The sequence below is a fragment of the Larus michahellis genome, chromosome 6 (genome assembly GCF_964199755.1).
Source record: "Larus michahellis chromosome 6, bLarMic1.1, whole genome shotgun sequence".
NCBI classification, from domain to species: Eukaryota; Metazoa; Chordata; class Aves; order Charadriiformes; family Laridae; genus Larus; species Larus michahellis.
In genome coordinates this window covers 11,029,412-11,052,557 of record NC_133901.1, presented here as the reverse complement: position 1 = coordinate 11,052,557, position 23,146 = coordinate 11,029,412, and the positions used below count along the sequence as shown (strand labels likewise).

Genomic DNA, 23,146 nt, shown 5'->3' with positions numbered 1-23,146 from the left:
AGTTATTGGCCCGTCCCGCCCCGCTGTTCGCGCCGGAGGCCGGAGCGGCGCTGGAAGGGGATTCCCCATGGCCCCGCCCCCGGGTCTGGCCCCGCCCCCGGGTCTGGCCCCGCCCCCGGGTCTGGCCCCGCCCCCGGGTCTGGCCCCGCCCCCGGGTCTGGCCCCGCCTCCTCGCGTTGCCCTGGAAACCCCACGGCCAATAGGGCGGCCCGGCGGGGCCTCGCCCGCTCCCGCCTCTCGCGAGACGCCCCGCGCGCGGACTCCATCTCCCAGGCGCCCCGCGGGGAGGGCGGGCCGCCGCAGCCAATGGGGCGGTGAGCGCGGCGGGGGGCGGGGCCGGCCGGGGCCAATCCGCCGCGGGCAGCTGCGGCGGCGGAAGCGGAGCTCCGTTCTCGGCGGTGGCAGCGTCTGCCGCGGGGCGCCCCGGGCACAGGTAACGCCGCGGGCAGCGCCGTCGGCACCGCCCCGCCCTGCGGCCGGGGACAGCTCCGGGGGCGGGGGGGGCTGCGGGGCGGGGGGCGGCGGCCGCCGCTTCAGTGCGCGGTGGCGGCGGGGGGGCGACCGAGAGCGTGCCCGAGCCCGAGCCCGCTCCCGCGCCCGGCAACGGCGCTGCGGGGCGAGAGGCGGAGAGGGGAGGGGCGGGGCCCTGCGCGGCAGCGGGACCGGGACGGGACGGGAGGGCGGGAAGGAAGGGCCGGGGGTAGGGTGGGGGAGGGCGGGCCGGGCGCGGGGAGGACCGGGCCGGGCGGTGCGGGCCGCGCTGGGCACGGGCGGCCGCGGGCGCCGCCGCGCTCCCGGGAACATCCGGGCCCTGCGGCCCCTCACGGCGGCACGGCAGGGCGGGCACGGACGGCCTTCATTGGCCAGCGCTGTCCTCCCCGCTATTGGCTCGCCGCCTCGTGAGGTCATTAGCACGGCGGCTCCTCACTGGCTGGGGGGGCCGGCGCTGGATTGGCTAGCGCGGCGGGGGCGCGCCGCATTGGCGCAGGGCTGGCAGCGCCGCCAGCGCCGCGCCCAATGAGCAGGGCGGGAGCAGGGGGCGGGGCCTGCGGGGGGTGTAGCCGCCCCCCGGGCAGGCGGGGGGGGGGTGGGGGTCGCCGGTATCGTGACGTTGTGTGACGCACCGTAACGTAACGGCCGCCGGTGCCCGCAGGCGGAGATGAGCTCTCAGCAGTTCCCCCGCTCGGGCGCGCCGCCCGCCGGCCTGGGACCAGCCCCGCCGCCCGGCCCCACCAGCGGCTCCGCCGGCCTCATCGCCCCCGCCGCCGCCGCAGGTAAGCGGGCGCCGGGACGCGCGGGGGCGGCTGCCGGGGCGGCTGCCGGGGCGGGGCGGGGCGGGGAACGGAGCCGCTCCGGTGTCCCGGCCGGGGGAGGGTGGGAGCGTCGTGAGGATCGGTGTAGTGGGCGGTTGCGAGGAGCGATGCCGGGGCGGGGCCGTCCCGTCCTTCCTCTCCCGCCGGTCGGCGGTGGCAGAGCGGGTACGGGAGGAGTTCGTGCAGCTGGAGGCGGGGCCGGAGTCCCGGTTCCGGGCCCCGCTGCCCTTGCCCGGGCGGCAGGTGTCGGGCAGCCCACCAGAGGTGACTGCGGGGAGCGGCTTCGGTTTTGGGCGGTTATTCTTGGTTTTGAGTTTGACATTCAGGCACATAACACACTAAATTAAGACTTTTTCAAACTACCTGTTTGATGTGGGACTTTATGGCAGTTAATTAGGTATTTTTCACTTGAAGTAAAGATTAGTCAATCTTTGTTTGAAGAAGAACTCCTGAGGTGAGCCCGGGCTGCCCGGCATTCCAGGGCCCATCCCCTCCGAGGGGAACCGGCCGAAGCAGCGCCAGAGCCCCTGGGGGTCTCATCTTTGGAATACGTTTACTTGTAAGGGCAAATTTCTTTTATTCAGGCAGTTTCTGACATCACATCTCTGACCTGGTGGGTGACCGATGCGAACTTGTTAGTGTCTTTTTACCTTTTTCCACAGTGTTCCCTTTTTCTTGTTGTTTATTTTGTTTTGCTAGTGAGTGATGATTCTAGTCGGGACTCGGAGGTTGCTCCCAGAGAGCACATCGGCCCCGGCGGCTCTATACAACCTCGAGAAGAAAAGCAGGAGCCGGTGGTGGTTCGGCCCTATCCGCAGGTTCAGATGTTGACGCAGCACCACCCTGTCCAGTCTGCTGCCCCGGTGACAGTGACAGCGCCGCCGGCGCATTTGACTCCAGCTGTCCCGCTTTCCTTTTCAGATGGACTTATGAAGGTAACGAGGAGGCTCACGATTCGTGTCGGGGAAAAATACAATCTATATTGCAAGTTAAGAGTGTTGAGCAAAAATAAATTACACAAAAAACTTCCCTGCTTTTGTTTCTTAAGCTTTTCTCATGTGCTTCTGCTGGGTGTACGCTGTCTCCGGGGTTTAGCTGTTCCATGTGACACCCTGAGGACTTCACAGTATCATAGCATTATTTTTGAGGGAGGTGTTTTCTGTTTCTCTCTTAAGAGAAGAGTGATTGCAATCAGTTTCTGAAATCTCCCTTTTTCCCTGCAGGAGGGGATGTGAATATCCAATTAGCTGTTAGCGCCCGGTGTCTGTAGGGGCATACCGTAGCCCTGACAGATTCCACTTGTGACCCACACCGTATGTTAGAAGCTGCATATTTCCAGTACAAAAGATGCCCTTTCTTTGTCCCGAATGAAAACTGAGTAGCTCTGTACGATCAATATCCTTCTGCTCCAAATTCTTAACCATACTTATCCTTGCACAAAGGTGACTTTCTCTCCAGGCTTTGACCCCCGCAAAATGATTTCCGCTTCAACAGTGCGCTCTCATTCGGAGTTGCCAACGTGTCTGTCTTTGTATTTCTTGTAGCCTCCCCTGAAGCCCACCATGCCCAGCCGGCCCATTGCTCCTGCTCCACCCTCTACTCTCTCAGCTCCCACAAAGGTTCCCGGGCAAGTTACTGTGACCATGGAAAGCAACATACCACAGGCTCCAACAATTCCCGTGGCAACAATCAGTGGCCAACAGGTCTGGGGTTTTTTTGTTTTTTTTATTTTTCCCCTCCGTTCCAGCTCGCTGTGTGGTCAGATCAATGTTAATATTGGTACAACTAAGGCGGGCTCTTGCAGCAGGAGGGAAGGTAGAGAGAGCAGGAGCAGGCTTCCCCGTTCGCTGGCTGTTGGATCAGTTCTGCTTGGAGCACTAAACCTCCGACTCAGTTATCGCTAGCTCTTTAGAAAGCTGCTGATTTGTTGTAGTCGTACAACCGATGCAGCGCAGTGAGGCTGTGGTAGCAGAGCCGTATCCAAAAAGCTGCCGTGCAGCTGAGTCTTCCCTTAAAAGCTCCCGCTCTTTGAGCATTGCTTGGAGAACTTCTAGTGCAGGCAAACTGCTGGGATTCATCCCTGCAGGGTTCTTTAGCTCTTCTGGAAGCAAATCAGACTGGGGAACAGTTCATGGGTTTGCAGCGTGTTCTTATTAAACCACTAGTGACAAAATTTGAGTGTGTGTGTTGGGGGGGGAAGTGTAGTTAATGCTTTAGAAACTACCCCCCCTGCCTCCCTCCCCGTTACTTTGACTGCAGAGCCAGTCCTTGTGATTTGAAACTAGTTTGCCAGAACACTCATGGCTAAACCTCTGAAGTCTCGGGGTTTTGATGTAGAGTGCGTTTAGTTGAATTTGAGTTAGGCTGGCTGGGGATGTGCAACAGTTTTAGTGGATTTTTGTCTTCACGAATAGCCTTGGGAAGTCCAGCAGTATTAGAAAATAGAATGAATTTGTTGCAACACTTGCCAGGTTCCCACTATTCCCTTGACTTTACTGGGCAGCTGGTATGAATCTCTGCCTTAGAAGTCACTAATGGCAGAAGGGCCATCTCTCTGGTTGGTATGTGGGTGACTGCTGACTGAACGTCACCCACAGGCCAACCAGAAAAATAGCTCAGTGAAACAGGATAAACGTTTACATCTTGCACCCACGATGTCAGCAGCTTCTGTAACTTTATCCTGTATGTAGAAACTTTATGTAGAAACATCTGCCTCTTTCCACACTCAACTTGTAAAGCATGTGACCTTTGTACACCAGGTATCTCTACAAAATCTCTTTTCTGTCTTCAGGACTTAGATATGGTGACGCTGTTAGCGTGGCCATTAATTCTTGTCAATGCAGCTCACCGTTTATTTTGGGTTTTGCTGTTTCTTGAACTCTGCAGGGCCATCCTAGTAACTTGCATCATATCATGGCTACCAACGTGCAGATGTCTATCATCAGAAGTAGCGCTCCTGGGCCTCCACTACACATTGGAGCTTCTCACCTACCCCGAGGTAAGATCCAGCTGTGCCATCCCCGCCTCTGCTCACAGCGTCTCAAGGCTTTTAGAGCCTCCGCCTCTAAAAATCGTCCTCGCTGCTACCGCAGCTGATACTTGGGCTGTTAAAACTGCTAGCATAAATGGGGGGCATTCTTGTACATTCTTGGTAGCAAGCATTGTTCACCTGTGACAGTGACGCCCGCGCAGTTGCGAGACATGTTCTTGTACCCACTTGTGACAGGATCACTTGTGCACTTTTGTGCGTGATAACATACTGTATTGTGCGCGTTTTGCTTTTACCCTTGAGCTAAATGCTGGTGATAAGCACAGGCTCTCGTCTCCCAGGATTTTGGTTGCTACAGCTTACAAAACAAGAGACCAGCCCCTTAAAAGAACACCGCGCTCAATACAGTCTGTCTCATTTCTGACTGCAGTCAGACTTGCCAAAAGCTTATGGGTTGCATTTCCAGGTCAACTTTAAACTGATCTGAATTCAAAGTACCAGTTATATTTTTATTTCTTCTCATATTTGATGTTATTTAGTCACTCAAGAAAAACAAAAACCTAATCGTTTACTGGAGCAGGTGGAAGGACTGTGCAGCTTTATTTGTAGCTGAAGTAAAATGTAGTTTTTGTTCACTTGATTCTTGTGGGACAGCTGCCACAAGCTGTGTAGTGGTACTTAGTGTATGTTTTCTTCCCCCCCCCGCTTTTATTCTCTCAGCTTGAATCTTACCTTTCGAGGTAATAACTTTAGTTAGGGACATCTACAGGAGCTGTGCAGTCTAGTCCATCAAATGATTTCAAGGCTGTTTGCCTTTGACAACAATTTCTTTTGATCAGGAGGCAGCCAACAGTAGGCAAATTAACCAAAGTCCTATGCTGTTGTAGCTTTAGAAGTTGGTTGGTTTTTTTTGTTTTGCTTTTCTTCTGTTGCACATATATTCTTTTTCTTTGGAACTTCATCAGGTGCAGGGAGATTATTCTTGGTATTGGGTGACTTATTTACACATCAGCCCAGGGATCAAACTGTTTGAATTACTTCTACGGACTTGCATAGCTCGGAATAGAAAAATGCTGGATTTGCAATGTAAGGTTATTATAGGGAAATAAGAAGTATCAATAAAGCCAGTTCATTTAAAATAATACTTACCCTTCCCCACATACTTGTGTGACCCTTACGTGTATTTGTTGCAAGCCTTACTTTTCAACCAGTGTCCCCTGAACTGACATACACAGGAAATCACTTCAAACTGAGACACATACCGGCTGATGTCAGGCCCCGTCTCTGGTCGTAATGGGGCTGTTTGGGTGCACGGTCTTTTAACACACTTGGTTTGTTTCCCAGGTGCAGCGGCTGCTGCAGTGATGTCCAGTTCTAAAGTAACTACAGTCCTGCGACCAGCTTCGCAGTTGCCGAACGCAGCTACGGCTCAGCCAGCAGTGCAGCACATCATCCACCAGCCAATCCAGGCAGGTAGCAGCCGCCCGGCTCTGCAGGATGCTGACCGCTGGCTCCAAACTCTTCCCGGCACTTAATTCTAATCTATAACCTGGAATTGCGTATTCACTGGGCTGACGCTCAGTCAGCTCTCTTCCAGTTGTGTTTCTCGGGTGCCAGTTTCTATTAGCAAGCAGGGAAATCGTTGCATTAGTCCTGTGGTTTTATTTCCTTCAGGGCCTTGGTGCCAGAAATTGGGTTTTTATCTGTCTCCAAAGTGCTTAGAAACTGGGAAGAGGCTTTAGTTTAGATACACTAAAGTTTTAAAGCGTGAAAGGTCTGACACGATACGCTCATGTTGATTTATTCTTATGCAAAATAATAAAAATCTCCTTTTACTATACTTCTGTATATCTCAGCTTATCTACACGTCTAAGGAGAGGATTGTAGATATTGTCCCCCCACGCTAGTGCTAGCGTTCAATGTTAGGATAAAGGGTTAAACAGCTTTACTTTGTGCCTTCAGTTAGGATGCCGATGTCATCGCCTTTGACTTCCTGTATATACTTGGATCAGAGTTTCTTTTCACCCTGAAGGGAACTGACCTTTGGTTTTTTTCTTAAAGACCTTCAAGAGATCCGGTCTCGTTAACTTTGGTTACTGATTCCTATGATGTATGTGCTTTGAAAACCAGGACAGATCTGCATAGGAGCTGGCAGATCGAGTCAGAAAGACTGGAAACGTCTTAAAACGCCAAAACTTAACGATAAGACGTAGAAGAAAAGTTTTAGCCACATAATCCCTAGTTATTATCTAAATAGCAGAATTTCTCTTCTGAATGTGTCTCTCTTTGACTTGTTTTTATAGTCTCGTCCTCCCATGACAACTTCAAGCACTATTCCTCCAGCTGTGGTGGCAACTGTCTCGGCCACAAGAGCTCAGTCCCCTGTTATAACTACAACAGCAGCACACGCCACGGAATCAACCCTCAGGTAAAGACGCTTTGAAATCTGTAGTGCTCTGACGACTCTGCAGGAAAGGGAGACATCCGCGTTAACCCCCCAGTGCCGATAACCCTCTCGATGTGGGATGATCTAGTACAGACATAGTAATGTTTTCACGGTGCAAATGCTTTCAGGTCTGTGAATAAAAATGACTATAAATGTTGCTCTGTTGTTCAGGGAAAGAAAGAGCGTAATGAATCAGTTCTGATCAGCAGAGTTTCTGTTGTAGGAACTTGTAGCTAATTCAGCCCGTCTTATTTATGAAGACACAGTGGCGAAAAAAAGATACGCGAATGTTGAAAAGCATCCCTGACAGAAAGTTGTGGTTTTTTGTGAACTGATAGGCGTTATTGATAAGCGTGCCCTCCTAGCTGGGTACTTATGGAAGATGGGGACAGAACAGTGTAGTTAAAGCAGCGTAAGAAACTTGACCATATATTTGTTAGCAGCGCTGCTGTCAGAGAGACAGAGGCCAAGGCCTGATGTGTGTCCCTGCATCTCACCTTTCATATCTAGTAGCCACATGGTTATCTTCATAACTATTTTTTCTTTCTCTCCAGCCGACCCACCCTGTCTATCCAGCAGCACCCGCCTTCTGCAGCTATTAGTATTCAGCGGCCTGCACAGCCGAGGGACACAGCGACGCGCATTACACTACCGTCTCACCCAGCTATAGGAGCGCAGAAGCCACAGCTCCACACCATGGCTCAGGTAAACCACAAGAAGAGGGGGGAAAAAACCCCAACGCTAAGCCCCTCTTGCTTCTTCTAGACATCTCTTTTGTTTCTATCTTGAGTGCTAAGATAAAATTTGGAAAAAGAGTTAGTATTGGGTTAGAAATTAATGTTCTTTACAGGCCGTCCAGCATGATTCCATACTAAGTAAATATCTTAAATGTGCTAGTCTTTTGACTTGAAGGTTTTCTTTTCTTTTCATAGAAAACCATTTTCAGTACTGGTACTCCAGTGGCAGCAGCAACAGTGGCACCTATTTTGGCAACGAACACGATTGCGTCAGCAACCACAGCTGGTGAGTGTTCATAGTGCTCATGTGGGAGAGGCGTGGGGTTTGTTGGGTTTTTGGTTGTTTTTCCTCCTTGAAGATGGGACCTGATTACCTTTGAGGAATTCTTTATTTATGGTGAAGACTGCATTTGGAAGTGCATGAGTGGGCTGCAGGAGAGAAATTGCCGATCTCCTCGGGGCGGTGGTCTGGGTTGGGGTTTTTGCCCTCTTTATTTGGATATAGATACACTGGTGTGATAGGGCTCTGCAGAAAGATCTTGCATGGCTCTTTTCTTTTTCTTTAGGTTCTGTGTCTCACACCCAAGCGCCTACAAGCACCATTGTCACCATGACAATGCCCTCCCATTCTTCCCATGCTACAGCTGTCACGACCTCAAACATCCCAGTTGGTGAGTGATTCCAGCTTTAAGAAGAGTGCATAAATGGTGCTTCACTTTTCTGTTTATACTAGTAGTGTTTGTGCATATTAGCAAATTAAGGAGGGGAAGAAAATCAGTTCAAGCTGGGAGAAACCAATTAACAGGTCTACTGTGGCACAGCTTTTTTTTTTTTAATACTGTGAAGAGATAGATGTTCTAGGAGTAATAAGGTAGTAAAATGGCTCATTAACTGACTCAATTGACCTTTTTAGATGCACTTAAGCCTTTTGGCATTTCAGAACCTGCCCAGTATATACTAAAGTTGTAACTGCTTGGTGATGGAATATGGCTTTCATAGTCCATTTTGTAAGTTCCTTCCTGTGCTTCTTGAGGCGTTAGGTGTAGCCTCATGGAGCTTGGTTGGTGTCTTCATTTAGACCTTAGCAGTTCACCCCCAAAGGTGGGAAACTTATTTGCCTAGATGTGGAACCTGCCCGAGATGTTTCCTACAGAACTGCATAAGTTTCCTTTTATTCATCTCTGTTTCCCCACCGACTTCCTTCTTGTTCTTTTGAAATCTTGTAATATCTTTCCCTGCCATAAGTTTCCAAGGAGTGAAGTTGTATCTTGATACATCAGTATTTCCGGTAAAGCTTTTGTAGGTGTTTTCTTCCTTGTCTTGACCTCTGTCTATGTATGCCTCTGTCTGCCTTGATCTCATTTTCCTTGGTCTCTGTCAAGTTCTGCTTTGAAAACTTGGATAATGAAGTTCTTGACAGCAGAAAGGACTGGGCTGATCCTAAGGAGAAAAAAAAAAAATTCAAGCACTGGAGTAATTTAATTGGTTAGCAAGTGTAATTTATATATACATTTATAATGTCCTCTTATTATGGTACAAATTGATGAAAAATGTGCCGTTTCCCTTGTTCTTTCTTCTTATTGAGGAAACCTGTCATCACTGTGGATAGGAATCATCCGGGGATAGGATGGGTTTTTTTATTAGGGGGCGGGGTGGGGGGCTGGAGTTAGTATTGGGGGTTTCGCCAGGAGAATTAATCTTGCTTTTGCAGTGTCAGCCAACACTTTGACTGTTAACTGATTACATGTCTGTCTTTATGCAGCTAAAGTGGTTCCTCAGCAAATCACGCATACTTCTCCCCGGATCCAGTCGGATTACACAGCAGAGAGGAGTAATCTCATACCCCTCTCTAGTCACCGGGCATCACCAAACCCAGTAGCGATGGAAACCAGAAATGACAACAGGTAGGGAAATACCAGCTCTGTGAATGGCAGTGTGTGTTTTTGTGTGCCTTGCTGCTTTTCTAGGTTCCACTATGCTGGAAATAATGTGTTTTTAAAACCCTGGGGTGGGGGTGGCATTTGGCGGTTTTGAATTAACCGTGATAGCTGAGATACTTGCTAGCTTATGGCAGCTGGGATAACGAAACTCGGGGAGTGGCCCCAAGGCAGGGGCTGAAGATGACCAGTTAAAATGGTGTGTGTAATACTTGCTCTCTTTGGTGCCTGTAGGCAGTCGGTGCCTGTCCAGTTCCAGTATTTCTTACCAACGTACCCGCCCTCTGCCTATCCTCTGACCGCGCACACCTATACCCCCATCACCAGCTCGGTGTCCACCATTCGCCAATACCCAGGTGAGACAAGCTTTGGGGCAAGCTGGCTGTGACGCTTTGTTCAGTTCCGTGTGACCTTTAGTGGTGGCAGAAGCTAAGAGGCTCTTATGCTTGACTCTGACAATTTGTCACAAAAAGTCTTTGACGACTTGTCGGCTGAGAGGAAAACTCCATGGGCAATGGGTCTTGAACGACTTCAGAGACCTACTAAATACAGCTAACAACAGTTTTCTCAGGAGTTTCACGTTTGATATCCAAGGGTTTACATCTCTATCAGTTAAAGTTTTGGTTTCCACAAATCAAAACAATTAAACTCCTCCAGACCAAACCAGTTCTTTGATGCCTCTTCGTTCCCTAGTGTTCTGAGAAGCCCATTTTCATCTCTTTCTGCACCAATGTGCATGAATGAGAGAGAAACCTGAATGAAAAATGGAAAAAAAAAAAAAAAAAAAAAGCTGCATTGCACACTCCAGTGTTTTGGTTTTTTAAAAAATGGGGACATTAACATGTTTGAACTGTTGCACTAACTTACAGAAGTCAAAAATGTCGTGTAATGTGAGCCTATGTAGTCACCCTAAACTTATGTCATTCTCTGTGACAAAATTTGGAGCGCTTTTACCTTACTGAGTGTTTTAGGACTCTTCTCTGTAACATGTTAATCTCCACAATCCAGACCCTAGGAATTTGGATTTTAGTGGAACATCTGTGTCTGCTGGAAGCATGTTACCCTGGAAGCGGTGTAGAGGGAATTTGGAGGGACTTGGAGGTGGCAAAGCCCACTTGCTGAATGGGAAAGTATGTGCAGGGATTGACGAGTTACTGGGGCCTGTTCTTCCCGTCATTGAAATTCCAGTGAAAAGTTGCAAGTCCTGACAATAAGTCATGTCAGGATTTGAGGTGGGCCTCGGGACGATTACAATGACTTGCAGAAGGGCCACGTGAGCTTCTTTTGTACCTTCCTGCACTTTGGCTGAAAGTTTTAAAGGAGAAGGTGGAGGTGGGTGGTGGTATGTGGTGTCGGCGGCTGAGGAGTGGTTACGGAGCCCCTGATGGAATGTGACTGCAGACTGTCAGGAGTTCCCGTTTTGGGAGCAGACTGGGGTGATGGTAGGCCAATGCTCATTTTTAAAAAGGCAGATGCAGGTTGTTCAGCAGGAGCTCATTGACAGAGACACTTTTTAAGTTGATTTGAAGCCTCAGCCAAAGGTCCTAATTATGGCAGTAACTGGTGACGGCTCAAAGCAGAGGATCCAAGGTATCAGGAGGGACGTGCATGTGTGCAGAGCGCAGCCAGGTGAGGGCTTAGATAAACGTGCGGAGGAGACTTTTAAAAAGATCACTGAGCTAAGGAGTGTTAGTATGGAATTCTGAGGAAGAAGGTTGCCTTTGTCTTTCCAAAGGTTGTCGTGTTTATATAGTCTCCCAAAAGGATTTTGTTGGATAGAACGTTCTGCAACAAAAGTCTTTTGCATAGGATGCTCCACTAAGAGAATTAATGTGCCATAGTTGATACAGAAGCCATTTTCACGGACCCGGTGCCGGATTTCAGGGGTTTCACAGCTGTTTTTAGAGTGCCTTGTCAGCACAAGAACTTGATCGAAATCCTGTGACAATGACAAAACCAGCTTGTTCTGCGATGAGAGGGCTCTCCATTGTTAGCAAGCAAACCCATTGTCGGCAAGTTCACACTTGCATTCTGCGTACGGCTGCAGAAATCGTGGTACTGTTCTGCAAAGACTGGAAATCTGGAGACAGAGGAGCTGCAGGAAGTCTCACAGCACTGCTAAACGCTGCCTGGGGGAAGCGTAACGCGCCCTGGAGCGGGTCTGGAAAGATGGAATCACAGTTGCTTAGAGCTGTGAATTCGAATGAATGAATTGAACTTCTTGGAACAGGTGCTTCATTGGGAACGTTGTTCTGCCACAAAAAGACTTCAAAGAGTTCATGTTCGTTTTAGCTGTGGGATCCAGCCTATAATTGCAACCCCTGTTCCGAGTCAGATAAGATTGTACTCAGCAGCAGAACAGTTTGTCCACTTGCACTAAGGACAACTTTGGGTTTTATGATTATGTGGCTGGGGAAAGAGAATAAGGAAGTAAGGCCTGTTTTAAGGTACTTGCACTCGAGTCTCTGCTTTCTCTCTTTGCTTTGGTACAGTCAAAGGTTTGGAGTGTGTTTTTTTTAATTGATGCAATAATAAGCTCTGCAGAAAGACTGTCATTTGAAAAGAAATGGCTTAGGCTTCTTATTTTTTTAATTATTATTTTTTAAGCAGGGAAAATGCCAAGTGTCCGCACTTAGAGGCTTTGTAAAATAAGATAGCGAGCAAAAATAGTGCACGGATTTCTCAGACTGGAAGCTGGGTACAAATGTAATTTGAGTCAAACTTTAAAAGTAGGGTTAAACTTGAACAACTTCTCTCGTTGCAATTTGAAATAGAAAATGGAATGGAAGCAAACAGTAACATTTCATTCTTCTGGCAGACAGTCTGGCTGCTTTCAAATTTATTACTGCTCCAATCAGGCTGGCAAATTAATTTTTCAAAGCAAAAAAAAGTCTTTGAAAGCAAACATTGGAGTGGGAGGTGCCGGGGGGGGGGGGGAAACGAGGCGCCCCCGTGCGCAGGAGTGATGAGGTGTTCTGTGTTGCTGCTCCCAGTTTCAGCCCAGGCGCCCAACTCAGCCATCACGGCTCAGACTGGCGTTGGAGTGGCCTCCACCGTCCACCTCAACCCCATGCAGCTGATGACTGTGGATGCCTCCCATGCCCGGCACATCCAGGGCATCCAGCCGGCACCAATCAGCGCCCAGGGCATCCAGCCGGCACCAATCAGCGCCCAGGGCATCCAGCCAGCACCAATCGGGACGCAAGGGCTCCACCCTGCCACACCAATCGGCACGCAGGGCCTGCAGCCAGCACCAATCAGCGCTCAGCAGCCGCAGGCGGACACCAAGACCTCAGGTAAGGGCAACCAGCCACATCTGCGCTTCGGACCCGGACACGGCAGCTGAACTTCTGCCCTGCAACTTGTGGCTTTTTTTTTTTTATTTTATTTTACTCTGATTAATGGTCTTGTTCTAGTCTCTCTGGTCCAGTAGTGGACGCTAAATACACCCATATGCATATTCTCCCAGCAAATATTTTTTTTTTACCTATTTCTTGATTTATTTTTTTTAAGCGCACTGGGCGGAGAGCGTGGGTAGCCTTGAATGGGTTACTTCAGTGGAAAAGACTGGTAGTGCCTGAGCTTAAACAGTTCTCTTCGGTTTTCCTTGTGGGAAGAGTCATTTACAAGTAAATGATGTTCTCCAAACTGTTCTTTCTACACATTAGATCACAGCAGCAACTAAAAGACGGCCAGGTGCCTTCAGCAGTTGATCTTGGACTGTGAGAGAAACCCCCTTTCCTTAAAAATGATTGGTCTGATGAAACCCCAACAACTTACTGAAGACATGGGATATGGCAACAAAGAGAATATGCTGTTGCAAAGCTGGCAGACGTATTCCGTGGTGACTTCCTGACTGTCTAAATGCTCTGCGTCAGGTTGTTAGCCAAACAGGCTTTGGCAGAAGGTCAGAACGTAGACTCAGGTGATGGTGCTTGCTCACAGGTGGCATGTATTGCCACGTAGGGTCTAACTGGAGCGTTACTGTGTTGATCCAGTTGTGTTGGTGGTCTCCCTAGAGATTTCTGCGTTTTCGATTTCTTCTGGAAAAGATTATTTCCCTAGCAGCAGTTGTTAGGCAGGAGGTAGTTTCCATCTTCCCTGCAGAAGGTTCAGTGATCAGATTGCTCGTAGCAAAGGTATTGCTTACAAAATAGTCTGGAAGCGCCACAGGGGGAGTCAAGGGAGCATGGACAACCCGTACCCTGCAAACACCTGCTTTGTCATCAAGTTTCCTCAAGTAACTGCTGCTTTTTTCCTCTCTATATCTGTTCTCTCTGCTGTCGCCATGTCCATCCTTCCCAGCAGTAGTCTTGGCAGATGGAGCCACCATTGTCGCCAATCCTATTAGCAACACATTCAACACGGCTTCAGCAGCGACTACGGTCGTGCAAACCCACAGCCAGAGTGCCAGTGCCAGTGCCCCGGCCCAGGGCTCTTCCCCACGCCCGAGCATCCTCCGCAAGAAACCAGCCACGGATGGGTGAGTAGAACTGAAGGTGACACGCGAGTGACGCTTCTGTGCAATCTAGCCCGGCTAAATGGAATCATTTCAGTGGAGATGAGAAAAGTTCTAGCAGATTATTCAGTCAGCAGCGGTTGTGAGTAACCTGCTGATCTGTGAAACACTCTGCTTTCCCTCCCCTGGGGCAGGATATACTTTTCTGTTGCTGTCAGTAACAAAATGAGGAGGAGGACGGTTTGTCTCCTGGCTCTTGAAAGTGACCTTTTGAGGGAAAGTGGATTTGAGGTTTTCTTGCTTAGTGTAATAAAACCAGAGAGTTTATAATCTACTAAAATTAGAATTCCATGCTTTGTCTTCAGTGCTTTTCTTAGAAGAATATGTGGTTGAGTAGAAAGGATAGGATTAGTACCCTGCTGGGAAATCTGATTAGAAAAAAGGGAGAGAGTAACTTAAACTCTTAAAATATTTTATGTTGTCTGTCTGATTATTTTTTTTAAATGCCTGAATAAAGAGGCAAGAGACAGCTTTTGAATTAACAATGCATTTCCTCGCGCCTAACGACTGAAAATGTTTGGAACTGATGTGTCCCATGAGACTAAAATTGAATTATTATTTTTTTAATTTATTTGGGTGGAAACCTTTTTTTAAGGCAGAGAAGCTGCAGGCTGTAAAACTTAAACAGAAATTAAAGAAACAGAGGTAGACCACGAAAGAATGTTTCCATTTGAGAGGTTGATTATTTTGGACAACAATTTGACTTCCAGCCCCACAGGAGACTGAATAGCCCTTAAAGTACTTCCTGTATTTGTCCCCGTGCTGCCTGACGTCTGCGTTCAGGGCTGGAGGTCTTGGAGTCAGGCTTTGACACGGTCTGGTCCAGCTGAACGAAGCAGATGCCTGTCCGAGCAGCGTCCAGTTCCAGATGATCTGCGCAGCCTTGCAGTGGCAGTGGAGGAGAGTGGCGTGGCCAGACCTCCTCCTGTCCGCTGTTGGAGCCTGGCAGCTCACTAAGATGCTCTGCCTGGCAGGGTGAACACAAAGCTGGCGTTCTTGGAAAAGCCCTAAATGGGGGTGAAACCAGGCCAGAGCAACCAATCTTTTATCTTTAAAGAAAATAGAACTTAACATCTGATTTGAAAAGTAAAATGAGACTCTGTTAGTGGATCAGCTATACTGTAGACAGAGTGCAACGATAGAGCTGTAACTCCTGTCCTGGTTTGGGCAAGAACAGGTCGATTCCTTTGCTCTTGGTGGTGTTTGTCTTCGCATGAGGGAGGCGAGAATCTTAGTTCTGTCTGTCTCTTCCAGGCTGGCAGTCCGGAAAAGCTTAATTCCACCTCAGCCACCTGAAGTAGCTAGCACACGTGTCGAGAGTACTATGCGAAGCACATCTGGATCACCGAGGCCTGCTGGGTAAGACTTTAGCAAACAAACAACTGCATTGTAATAGTTTCATTATGTTGGGTTTTGGTTTTTTTTTTTTTTTAATTTGTATTCTTTGGCCATTGGAGCGTTTTCCTTTCTTTTGGGAAACTTAATCTATTTTGAATTTGTCATTGTGACAACTTTGAGTTGACAGGTTCTGCTGTTGTGAAGCTGAGGCAGTAATAGCCTTTTAAAAGGTGTGGTTATGAGCTTTCATGAGAAACAAAGAAAAAAAAACATTCTAAAGGATAGGCCTTGAAACTTTTCTCTATAATACTTGGAAATTAATGCTGAGGAAAGGTAAATGGAGCTTCTACCCTGCTTCATTTGAGTTCAGTGGCTTCACAATTTCTGGTTTTATAACCATTACCCACAGTGGGAGCTCTTGCAAACAGAGCACGGGGAGCAATACAGCTTTGGGTAAAAGATCCTCCTGTTCCTCTGCAGTGTCAAACTGTCTTGCTCCTTTTACAAGTATTTTGAAGTCACCTGGAATTAGTCATGAGATCTGCTTGTTACAGTGAGTGGAAGAAAACAGCATCTATAATAAATAGAAGGGATTAGAAAGGGAGTGGAGGAGGAAATGTAACCGGGATGAGACCTTCTCCTGTTGTTAAACACCTTACTGAGCCAGGTATTACTTGCGGGTGCAAGGAAAAACTGGACAGTCTGAATCCAGCTCGGCTCACTCGCCCCGTGCCAGGTGGTCATGACTGAGATGCAGTTAGCGTCAATTGGTTTTGCTTTTTTTGTGTTACAGTGCCAAGCCAAAACCTGAAATCCACGTGTCCATGGCCACTCCAGTCACTGTGTCTATGGAGGCAGTGTCTAATCAAGGTGGCGAGCAGCCCACCATTGCGGTCCCCCCCACCTCCCAGCAGCCCCCCTCTGCCATTCCAACAATCATCGCAGCAGCCAGTCCCACTTCGCAGCCCGCGGCAGCTCTCTCCACCATTCCAGGAGCTGTCCCGGCTGCTCCGCCAACTTCTACCACAATTGTGGCAGCACCCGCTCCTCCATCAACCATGAGCGGTGCCCTATCAGCTGTGCTGGGTCCTGCCGTACCAGAGATAAAGATCAAAGAGGAGGTGGAGCCCATGGACATAATGCGACCAGTATCTGGTAGGTGGTTGTTAATCATCAGGTTGTTTATTTTGTTGTTGAGACAGTGGAGGAATTGGGAGGATTTCAACACATCCATCCCGAAAATGAAATTGCATCTCTTTCATGGTAGCACAGAACGCCAGTCAAAGGCTTCCCATATGCCTTGTTTACTCATAAAGTTCTTCTTTGCCTTCTGCCTGATCTCCCATGAAATCACTTGTTACTGGGACCGCTTTGTTCGTGTTCAAATGATCCAACGCCAAAGCGTCCAAGTGAATTCCTTGCTTAAAACGCACACGCTCAGCAGCAGTATCAATAAATTACAGACAAGTTCAGTTAACTTCAGTTTTCTCACAAATCCTACAATTCTGGTCCAAAGGCCTTTCTTGTATGTGAAGAACTAGTGACCAGCGTTGCTTCATAGGGCCCTCCTGTGATTCACAGGTATCTTTCTCTATAATTTTTAAAAATATTCATTATATTGTCTTACTTAATCCAGCTTGGCCGTAGTTGCTATCGGATGATATGACCAGTAAAAGTCGGATCCTTATGGATCTCAGGTCAGGCACCATACAGCGGCAAAATGATACCAGTGCATCCCACATTGTTGAGTATCGGAGTTCTGGTGTAGTTGTTGGTTTTATCACTCTTAAAGCGGTATGTTGTCCTGTGACAGAAGAAGCTGCTTGCTACAGATGTCCCTGGAGCGCAGGCAGATAGCATTGACCTCTTCAGGCTTCTTTTGTCTCTTACTGGCAATTGCGGGTACGCCAGTTGTCAAGAGATCCCAGCCCAGAACTTCTTTGTGCAGCATTAGCCACGGCTGATTGAGCTTTTCCCTCTGCACGACAAGGAGTGCTCCCTCAAGCTACCTGCTGCTCTACTGCCCGCCTTCAGAGTGCATGGATTGGTGTGGCAGCCTACTGACGCGGTGCTGCTGACCTGGCAGTACCAGTAGGCTCTTGCAAGAAGAGTACTGCAGTCCCGAGTTGATTGCGTGTAACTCGCAAGAGGAAAGGGACATGCTTGCTGTTGACTGTGATCCATGCTGGCGCCCATACGAAGATATCTCTTTTGACAGTAACACAAGACAGATGTTAGCATAGTTTCCATTTTGTAGCGTTAAACTAACATAAGCTTCAGATATGAAGGAACCGAGGGACAATTGTCTCTGCTGTCATTCTTTGTGTTTTTGCATATGAGGCAGTAAAGATCTTGGTATATAGGCTCGTCTGAGCAATTGCTGCTGGCTTAATATCTGTCCTTCTGCACATCTGGAGCTGAAGTGCTCATATACCTCATGCTCCTCACAATGTGCTGAGACAGGAGCTACTGTTGGAGGTAGTGTTCAGACAATGCTAGCATGTTACCTTTACGCTGACGATGGTTTGGGTTCTTTTCCTCTTTTCCCCCTGCTCAGCAGTCCCTCCTTTGACTACAAGTACTGTGTCTCCGTCTTTGGCATTGCTGGCCAACAACCTTTCGATGCCTCCAAGCGATTTGCCACCTGGTGCCTCCCCGAGGAAGAAACCCCGTAAGCAGCAGCATGTCATCTCCACAGAGGAAGGGGACATGATGGAAACAAACAGTACTGATGATGAGAAATCCACGGCCAAAAGTTTGCTGGTGAAGGCAGAGAAGCGCAAGTCTCCTCCAAAGGAGTATATAGGTAATATCATCTCTAGTGTCTTTCTTCTTATTTGAATGTCTGTATTTTTGCTTCCTGTTGGTTCTCAGAGAAGGTGCTCTGTCATTCTCCTGCTTTGAAAATATAAATAACCCAGAAACCAAGTATCGGTCTCTCAGCACTTTCTGAATAGTGTCGTTTGGGGGAAATAACCTTTCTGATGGATAAAGCATTTTATACGAGATGGTGCTTACTGATCCTCTACTGCAGTTATTGTGTCATGCTGATCTCTTTTCACCTCCTTAATTAATGATGGTAATAATACAGTTCTCCCTGCGTCCTTTTCTAGATGAAGAAGGTGTAAGATATGTCCCTGTGCGTCCAAGGCCACCTATCACACTGCTCCGTCATTATCGCAATCCTTGGAAAGCCGCTTACCACCACTTTCAGAGATACAGCGATGTCCGGGTAAAAGGTCAGTCTGCTTTTTGCCGTTTGACCGTTTCATTCTTCTGGGGTGAACTGCATCAGCATACCTCTTCAGGGTGCCTTAGGAGCACTTAGCTGGTGTCAATAAGCAATCCCACAAAAAGGTTTTGATTGCAATACGGAAAAGAAGGGTTGATAAGTGAGGTAATGACCTTCAGTAGCTAGATGTTGCCTAAATCTCTTCTGCTCTCAAGGCAGAGGAGAAAAGAAGGGAAGGACATTAGATAGAGCTAGCTGCAGTTTTGTAAAAGAGGAAATCATACGGTAATTGAGAAATGTATTCACGTACAGTGATAGAAACGCTATACAGTGATAGAAATGCTAAAGAAAGTAATCCTTAAAAAAGCGACAAGCTGTGGTGATACGCTACAGTTTAGTTTTCTGATTTTCTTACTACCTAACAAACTTGCCAATTTAATCAAAAACATTCTAGATTTAGCATAACTAGGCTTGTGAACTAACAAATGGGCTTTTAAAGAATTATTTTTTTTATAATGTGAGGAAAATAGAGATCAGATGCTGGTTTTCAAGCTTTTTAGCTTGTATCTTAACATTTTTAAGCAGATCAGGTTTTTGCGACTGTAAATACCTCAAGGAGGGAGTAGATGTGTATTTCAGAGGGAAAGGATGGACCCTTTACTTTTTTCATGCAGAGTGTTTGAAACATGGAGTACTACATTCTTTAAACGGTGAAAAAATGGTATATAATACAATTTTTCTGGAAATACAGATAACCTGTTAAAAAGCGAGAGCAGTGGTCAGACATGTGGCAGATGCGTAGCTGTTCTCCTGTTTGAATCAAAACACTGCTCATCCTCATTCACTAAGATATATGGAGAGCAGGATTTGGGTTAGTGTTTTCGTTGGAGAAGAGAGGCCTGGCAGATTCCTGAAATTTTGAGTAACGTTTCTTTGTGTTTCCCGGTGACAGAAGAGAAGAAGGCTATGCTGCAGGAGATTGCCAACCAGAAGGGTGTATCCTGTCGTGCACAAGGGTGGAAGGTCCATCTCTGTGCGGCACAGCTGCTGCAGCTGGTAGGTGAACGGGGCTTGCCAGCTTCCTACGACGTGGGGGAATACAGAGGTGTGTAAGACAGGAGGATGTTTTGACAAACTCAGTACATGGTCATCTGACATTGGGAATACCGTAAAGGAGCCGGTGTGTAGTGCCCAAAGGGAGTGGGACGTGCTTTCCCCTTTCTCAGGAATGTGGCGTAAGTGGCTTGGAAACAGAGTGTTGGTTTTGATCCAGACATAAGAGCTGATGTATTTTGTACAGATGATCAAAATTGGCAACTCCCTCCTGCTGATGCACAGGTCTGAAGAAGCGTCTGTTTGGGATGGTGCGGCTGATCTGAGGAGGCAGCACTGATCCACATTCCTGGATGCTTCTGTTTCAGGTTGGGGGTGAGGTAGGTGCTCTGCATTCTAGCACCAAACTCCCCAAAACCTCTGCATTCCTGGAATAGTATTGTGAGAAATAGGGGAAGCAGTTCTGGTTAGGATCCATGTTTGTTCAGAAGTGGAGCAATCCTGTAAATAGGATGTTAGCAAGAACGATAGTGCCACACTCTACGTCAGAGGCTCCATCTTCTGAATTACTAACATGAGCAGCTGAGGGGAACGGATTATCATCTTCTCCGTGTAGCTTTCTTAATGTGGGCGAATGTTTTCTGGGCTAGCAGCGAGCCTTCTCATGGAGTGCTAATGTCTTTTTAGACAAACCTGGAGCACGATGTGTACGAGAGACTGACCGCCCTGCAGGAGGGACTCATTCCTAAGAAAAAGGCAGCAACCGATGACGACTTGCATCGAATCAATGAACTGATACAGGTAGGTTCCTGTGGCCTCTCAACCCAGCAGAACTGTCTGTTTTACCCTGAATTACAAAATATTCTACTGCAGTTAGTAAAAGCTAAAGCTGGCTTTTAAAAAAAAAAAAAAAAAAAAAAATCACATAGGTACTCTTCCTGTGTTTCCAGTGCCATAAGTTACAAGTGATGGAAAACAGTATATACAAGTATTAGGAACAGGCACAGCGGTTGTTTAAACTGGACAGTCTGCTGTTAATGACGACAGTGTTTCATTTCAGGGGAATATGCAGAGGTGTAAACTTGTGATGGATCAAATCAATGAGGCACGAGACTCAATGCTAAAGGTCTTGGATCACAAGGATCGTGTTTTGAAGCTTCTAAACAAGAATGGAACTGTCAAGAAAGTATCCAAATTAAAGCGAAAGGAGAAGGTGTAAAGCCAGAATAATGACTCTGGAGAAATGGAGAACTTGTACAGAATGGAGTTGAAGCTTTGTGTAGTTTGGGCTTATTTTTAAGCAGAGCATCTGAATAAAAAGGATGAGTTTAGGGAACAGATGGCAACAGATGGACATGTGAAGCCTGGTGACCTGAAAGGGATTGTCACTGATCTGTCATAATGAACAAAGATTTCTCTCAGGCTCATCTCTTTTTAAAGTCTTTCCAGTCCCATTTGTTTAACCCTCCTGATGTGTCGGTGCCTACTAATTGGAACTAGTGATGCGATGTGTGGTGGACAGTGCTCTCCTCCTGTTCTGCAGTTTAGGGGTAAATGTACACAAGGTGTGTATACACCTGTACCACAGAAGAAGATTCTGCAGGGGACACCAGGAGGGTGACACGCAGGTATCGGCCCAGGCAGCAGCCATGCTTCAAAGCATTGAAAATGACACTGCTTTCAGTTACCCCATTCAGTTCTTGTTCTTCTGACCTTCCAGTGTCTGAAGGAGCCTTCTTAAACCAGTGCCACTGCACTAGGAGATCTGCCACATTCAAAATCTCCAATGGCTCAGAAGTCCTAGCTGTCAAGATTTAAAAAAAAAAAAAAAAAAAAAAAAAAAAAAAGTGGGGGGGAAAATCATTTCAAAGTGATTTTGTAGTGTGCGTGTGTGTCTTTGTTGGTGCTCTGGGATACTTGTTTTGAAGTACCTCTTGCAATAGGGGACTTCCTGTAGCTGGTGTAATGTTAATTGTATGTACCACATACATCCTGAAAACATTAATAAAGGACTTGGAGGTTTTTGTACGTGAGCAGTTTTTATACCTTTATACTAGTGAAAACTATTCAACGTAAAAACTCAAAACCTCAAGGCTTTTCAAGGTAAAGCCTTTTGGGGAGGAGAAACAGAATGTCGGAAAGTAGTCAGCCTCTTCTGCGGCGGGGGGAAGGGTAATTTAATTCACATTTCAGCGCCTAAAGATGCACTATGAATTGCTTCCCCTGCACCTGTGTATTTAACCTTAATTTTTTACAAAGGTTGCCAAATCACTTCATTTTTAGCCTCCTCATCAAACTTCCGTTTCATGAACTAATTCTGTTTAAAGAATACTTTTTTTTTTCATTCTATACTGGATGAAAGGGCTGCTATCTTGACTTTATTCAGAACTGTGTTCTTTCAGAAGTTAGATTATAAAAAATGGTATTTAATTCTTCCTTATTTCTACTTTTTTAACTAAAGAGTAGAATGTCCATATTCGCACTGTTCTTATGGGTTTTTTTACGCATGCAAAAATCCCAGCTTTTTTCAGATTTCTTTGGATGGCAGACATTTCATATTAGCTTGATTTTCATAGTCATTTATCATTTTCATATTGGCTTGATTTTACTTTTTAAAATAAAAACATATTCATTGTAAGATACAATTCTAGCATAATGATATTGTAACTTCAGTAACAGGAAAGTTATGGTAATTGTTTGCTGATTTCCTTGGCTAGAAGAAAGAAAAGATCAAAATGTCCCTCCAGTTTTACAAGTCTGCAAGGAGTGTGTGTGTAGATATGTGTATGTTGACACGCAAGAGACTCTGGCACAGCGCAAATTAAAATGCAAGAGGAAAGACATGAAAAGGTGGGAATCGAATAAACTGACGCTTATCATCTTGTATTTCTTGTGTGTCAGGAACAAGCACATGCACAACTGGTCACGTATTTGTTTGTCATTGTCATGGTAACAGAACAGTGACACCACCAACATTCCTAGGATCCTGGAGACCCTGCAAGAAGCTCACTCGCATTGCAGCAGTGCCTTTTGTAGAGCTGAGAGCTGTTTCACATTGTTGGCAAAGGGCTTTTGGATGAAATCAAAGGTGTTACCAGCAAAGGGTGAGGTATTTTTGGTGGGAAGGGAGGGAAAGATTCTAAGGACAGCTGAAGTTTAAAACTTGCTCTTTACCTCTTCTTCTAAGCTATTCTCATCTGATTCTTTGGACAGACTCCTGTAGTGACCGTAGTTTTCGTAAGCTGGTATTCAAGGCTATCATCTAGGCTGAAAGGATTGTGCTATTCTGTAACCTTATTCTTAATAAAGGCAGTGTTGTCCTAGTGCTGAGGAGACCATATAGATTCTGTAGGAGAAAGTAAGAGACGCTGATATTCGTCTGGATTTTTAGATCAGGAATGATGTACAGAAATTCCACTTCACAATCAAAGAGTTACGCCAGTTTATTTGCTTCTCAAAGCTGAATGTGTAGCGTGCTTGCACTGGGATCTCCACGATCCATTCTTCAGCTTTCTTAAGTGTGTTGCCGGTGTTCTCAGAAGGAAATGAGAAAGTAGGGTTGTGGTGTGCTGCAGGGTTCCT

At 47.1% G+C, this 23,146-nt stretch overlaps 1 protein-coding gene across 5 annotated transcripts; it reads left to right on the top strand.

Moving 5' to 3' along the window:
• Nucleotides 1-314: 314 nt before the first annotated feature.
• Nucleotides 315-21,592, top strand: SAP130 (Sin3A associated protein 130). 5 transcript variants are annotated; one of them, XR_012587408.1, is made up of 22 exons: nucleotides 315-433; nucleotides 1,154-1,274; nucleotides 2,013-2,248; nucleotides 2,858-3,016; nucleotides 4,200-4,311; nucleotides 5,647-5,771; nucleotides 6,606-6,730; nucleotides 7,303-7,453; nucleotides 7,681-7,771; nucleotides 8,052-8,156; nucleotides 9,248-9,389; nucleotides 9,657-9,778; nucleotides 12,416-12,718; nucleotides 13,731-13,905; nucleotides 15,196-15,300; nucleotides 16,073-16,434; nucleotides 17,837-18,085; nucleotides 18,393-18,518; nucleotides 19,464-19,567; nucleotides 19,812-19,944; nucleotides 20,252-20,365; nucleotides 20,625-21,592. XR_012587408.1 is itself a non-coding variant. In XM_074589982.1 (21 exons), the coding sequence occupies exons 2-21, from the start codon at nucleotides 1,160-1,162 to the stop codon at nucleotides 20,781-20,783; spliced, it is 3,180 nt and encodes a 1,059-aa protein (XP_074446083.1). In that variant the 5' UTR covers nucleotides 315-433; nucleotides 1,154-1,159; the 3' UTR covers nucleotides 20,784-21,592. The 5 variants fall into 5 exon arrangements, 2 of the variants coding, with proteins under 2 accessions (XP_074446083.1, XP_074446082.1); XR_012587406.1 differs by having other exon boundaries at nucleotides 13,728-13,905; XR_012587409.1 differs by having other exon boundaries at nucleotides 13,728-13,905; nucleotides 19,850-19,944; nucleotides 20,625-20,649.
• The last annotated feature ends 1,554 nt before the right edge of the window (nucleotides 21,593-23,146 follow it).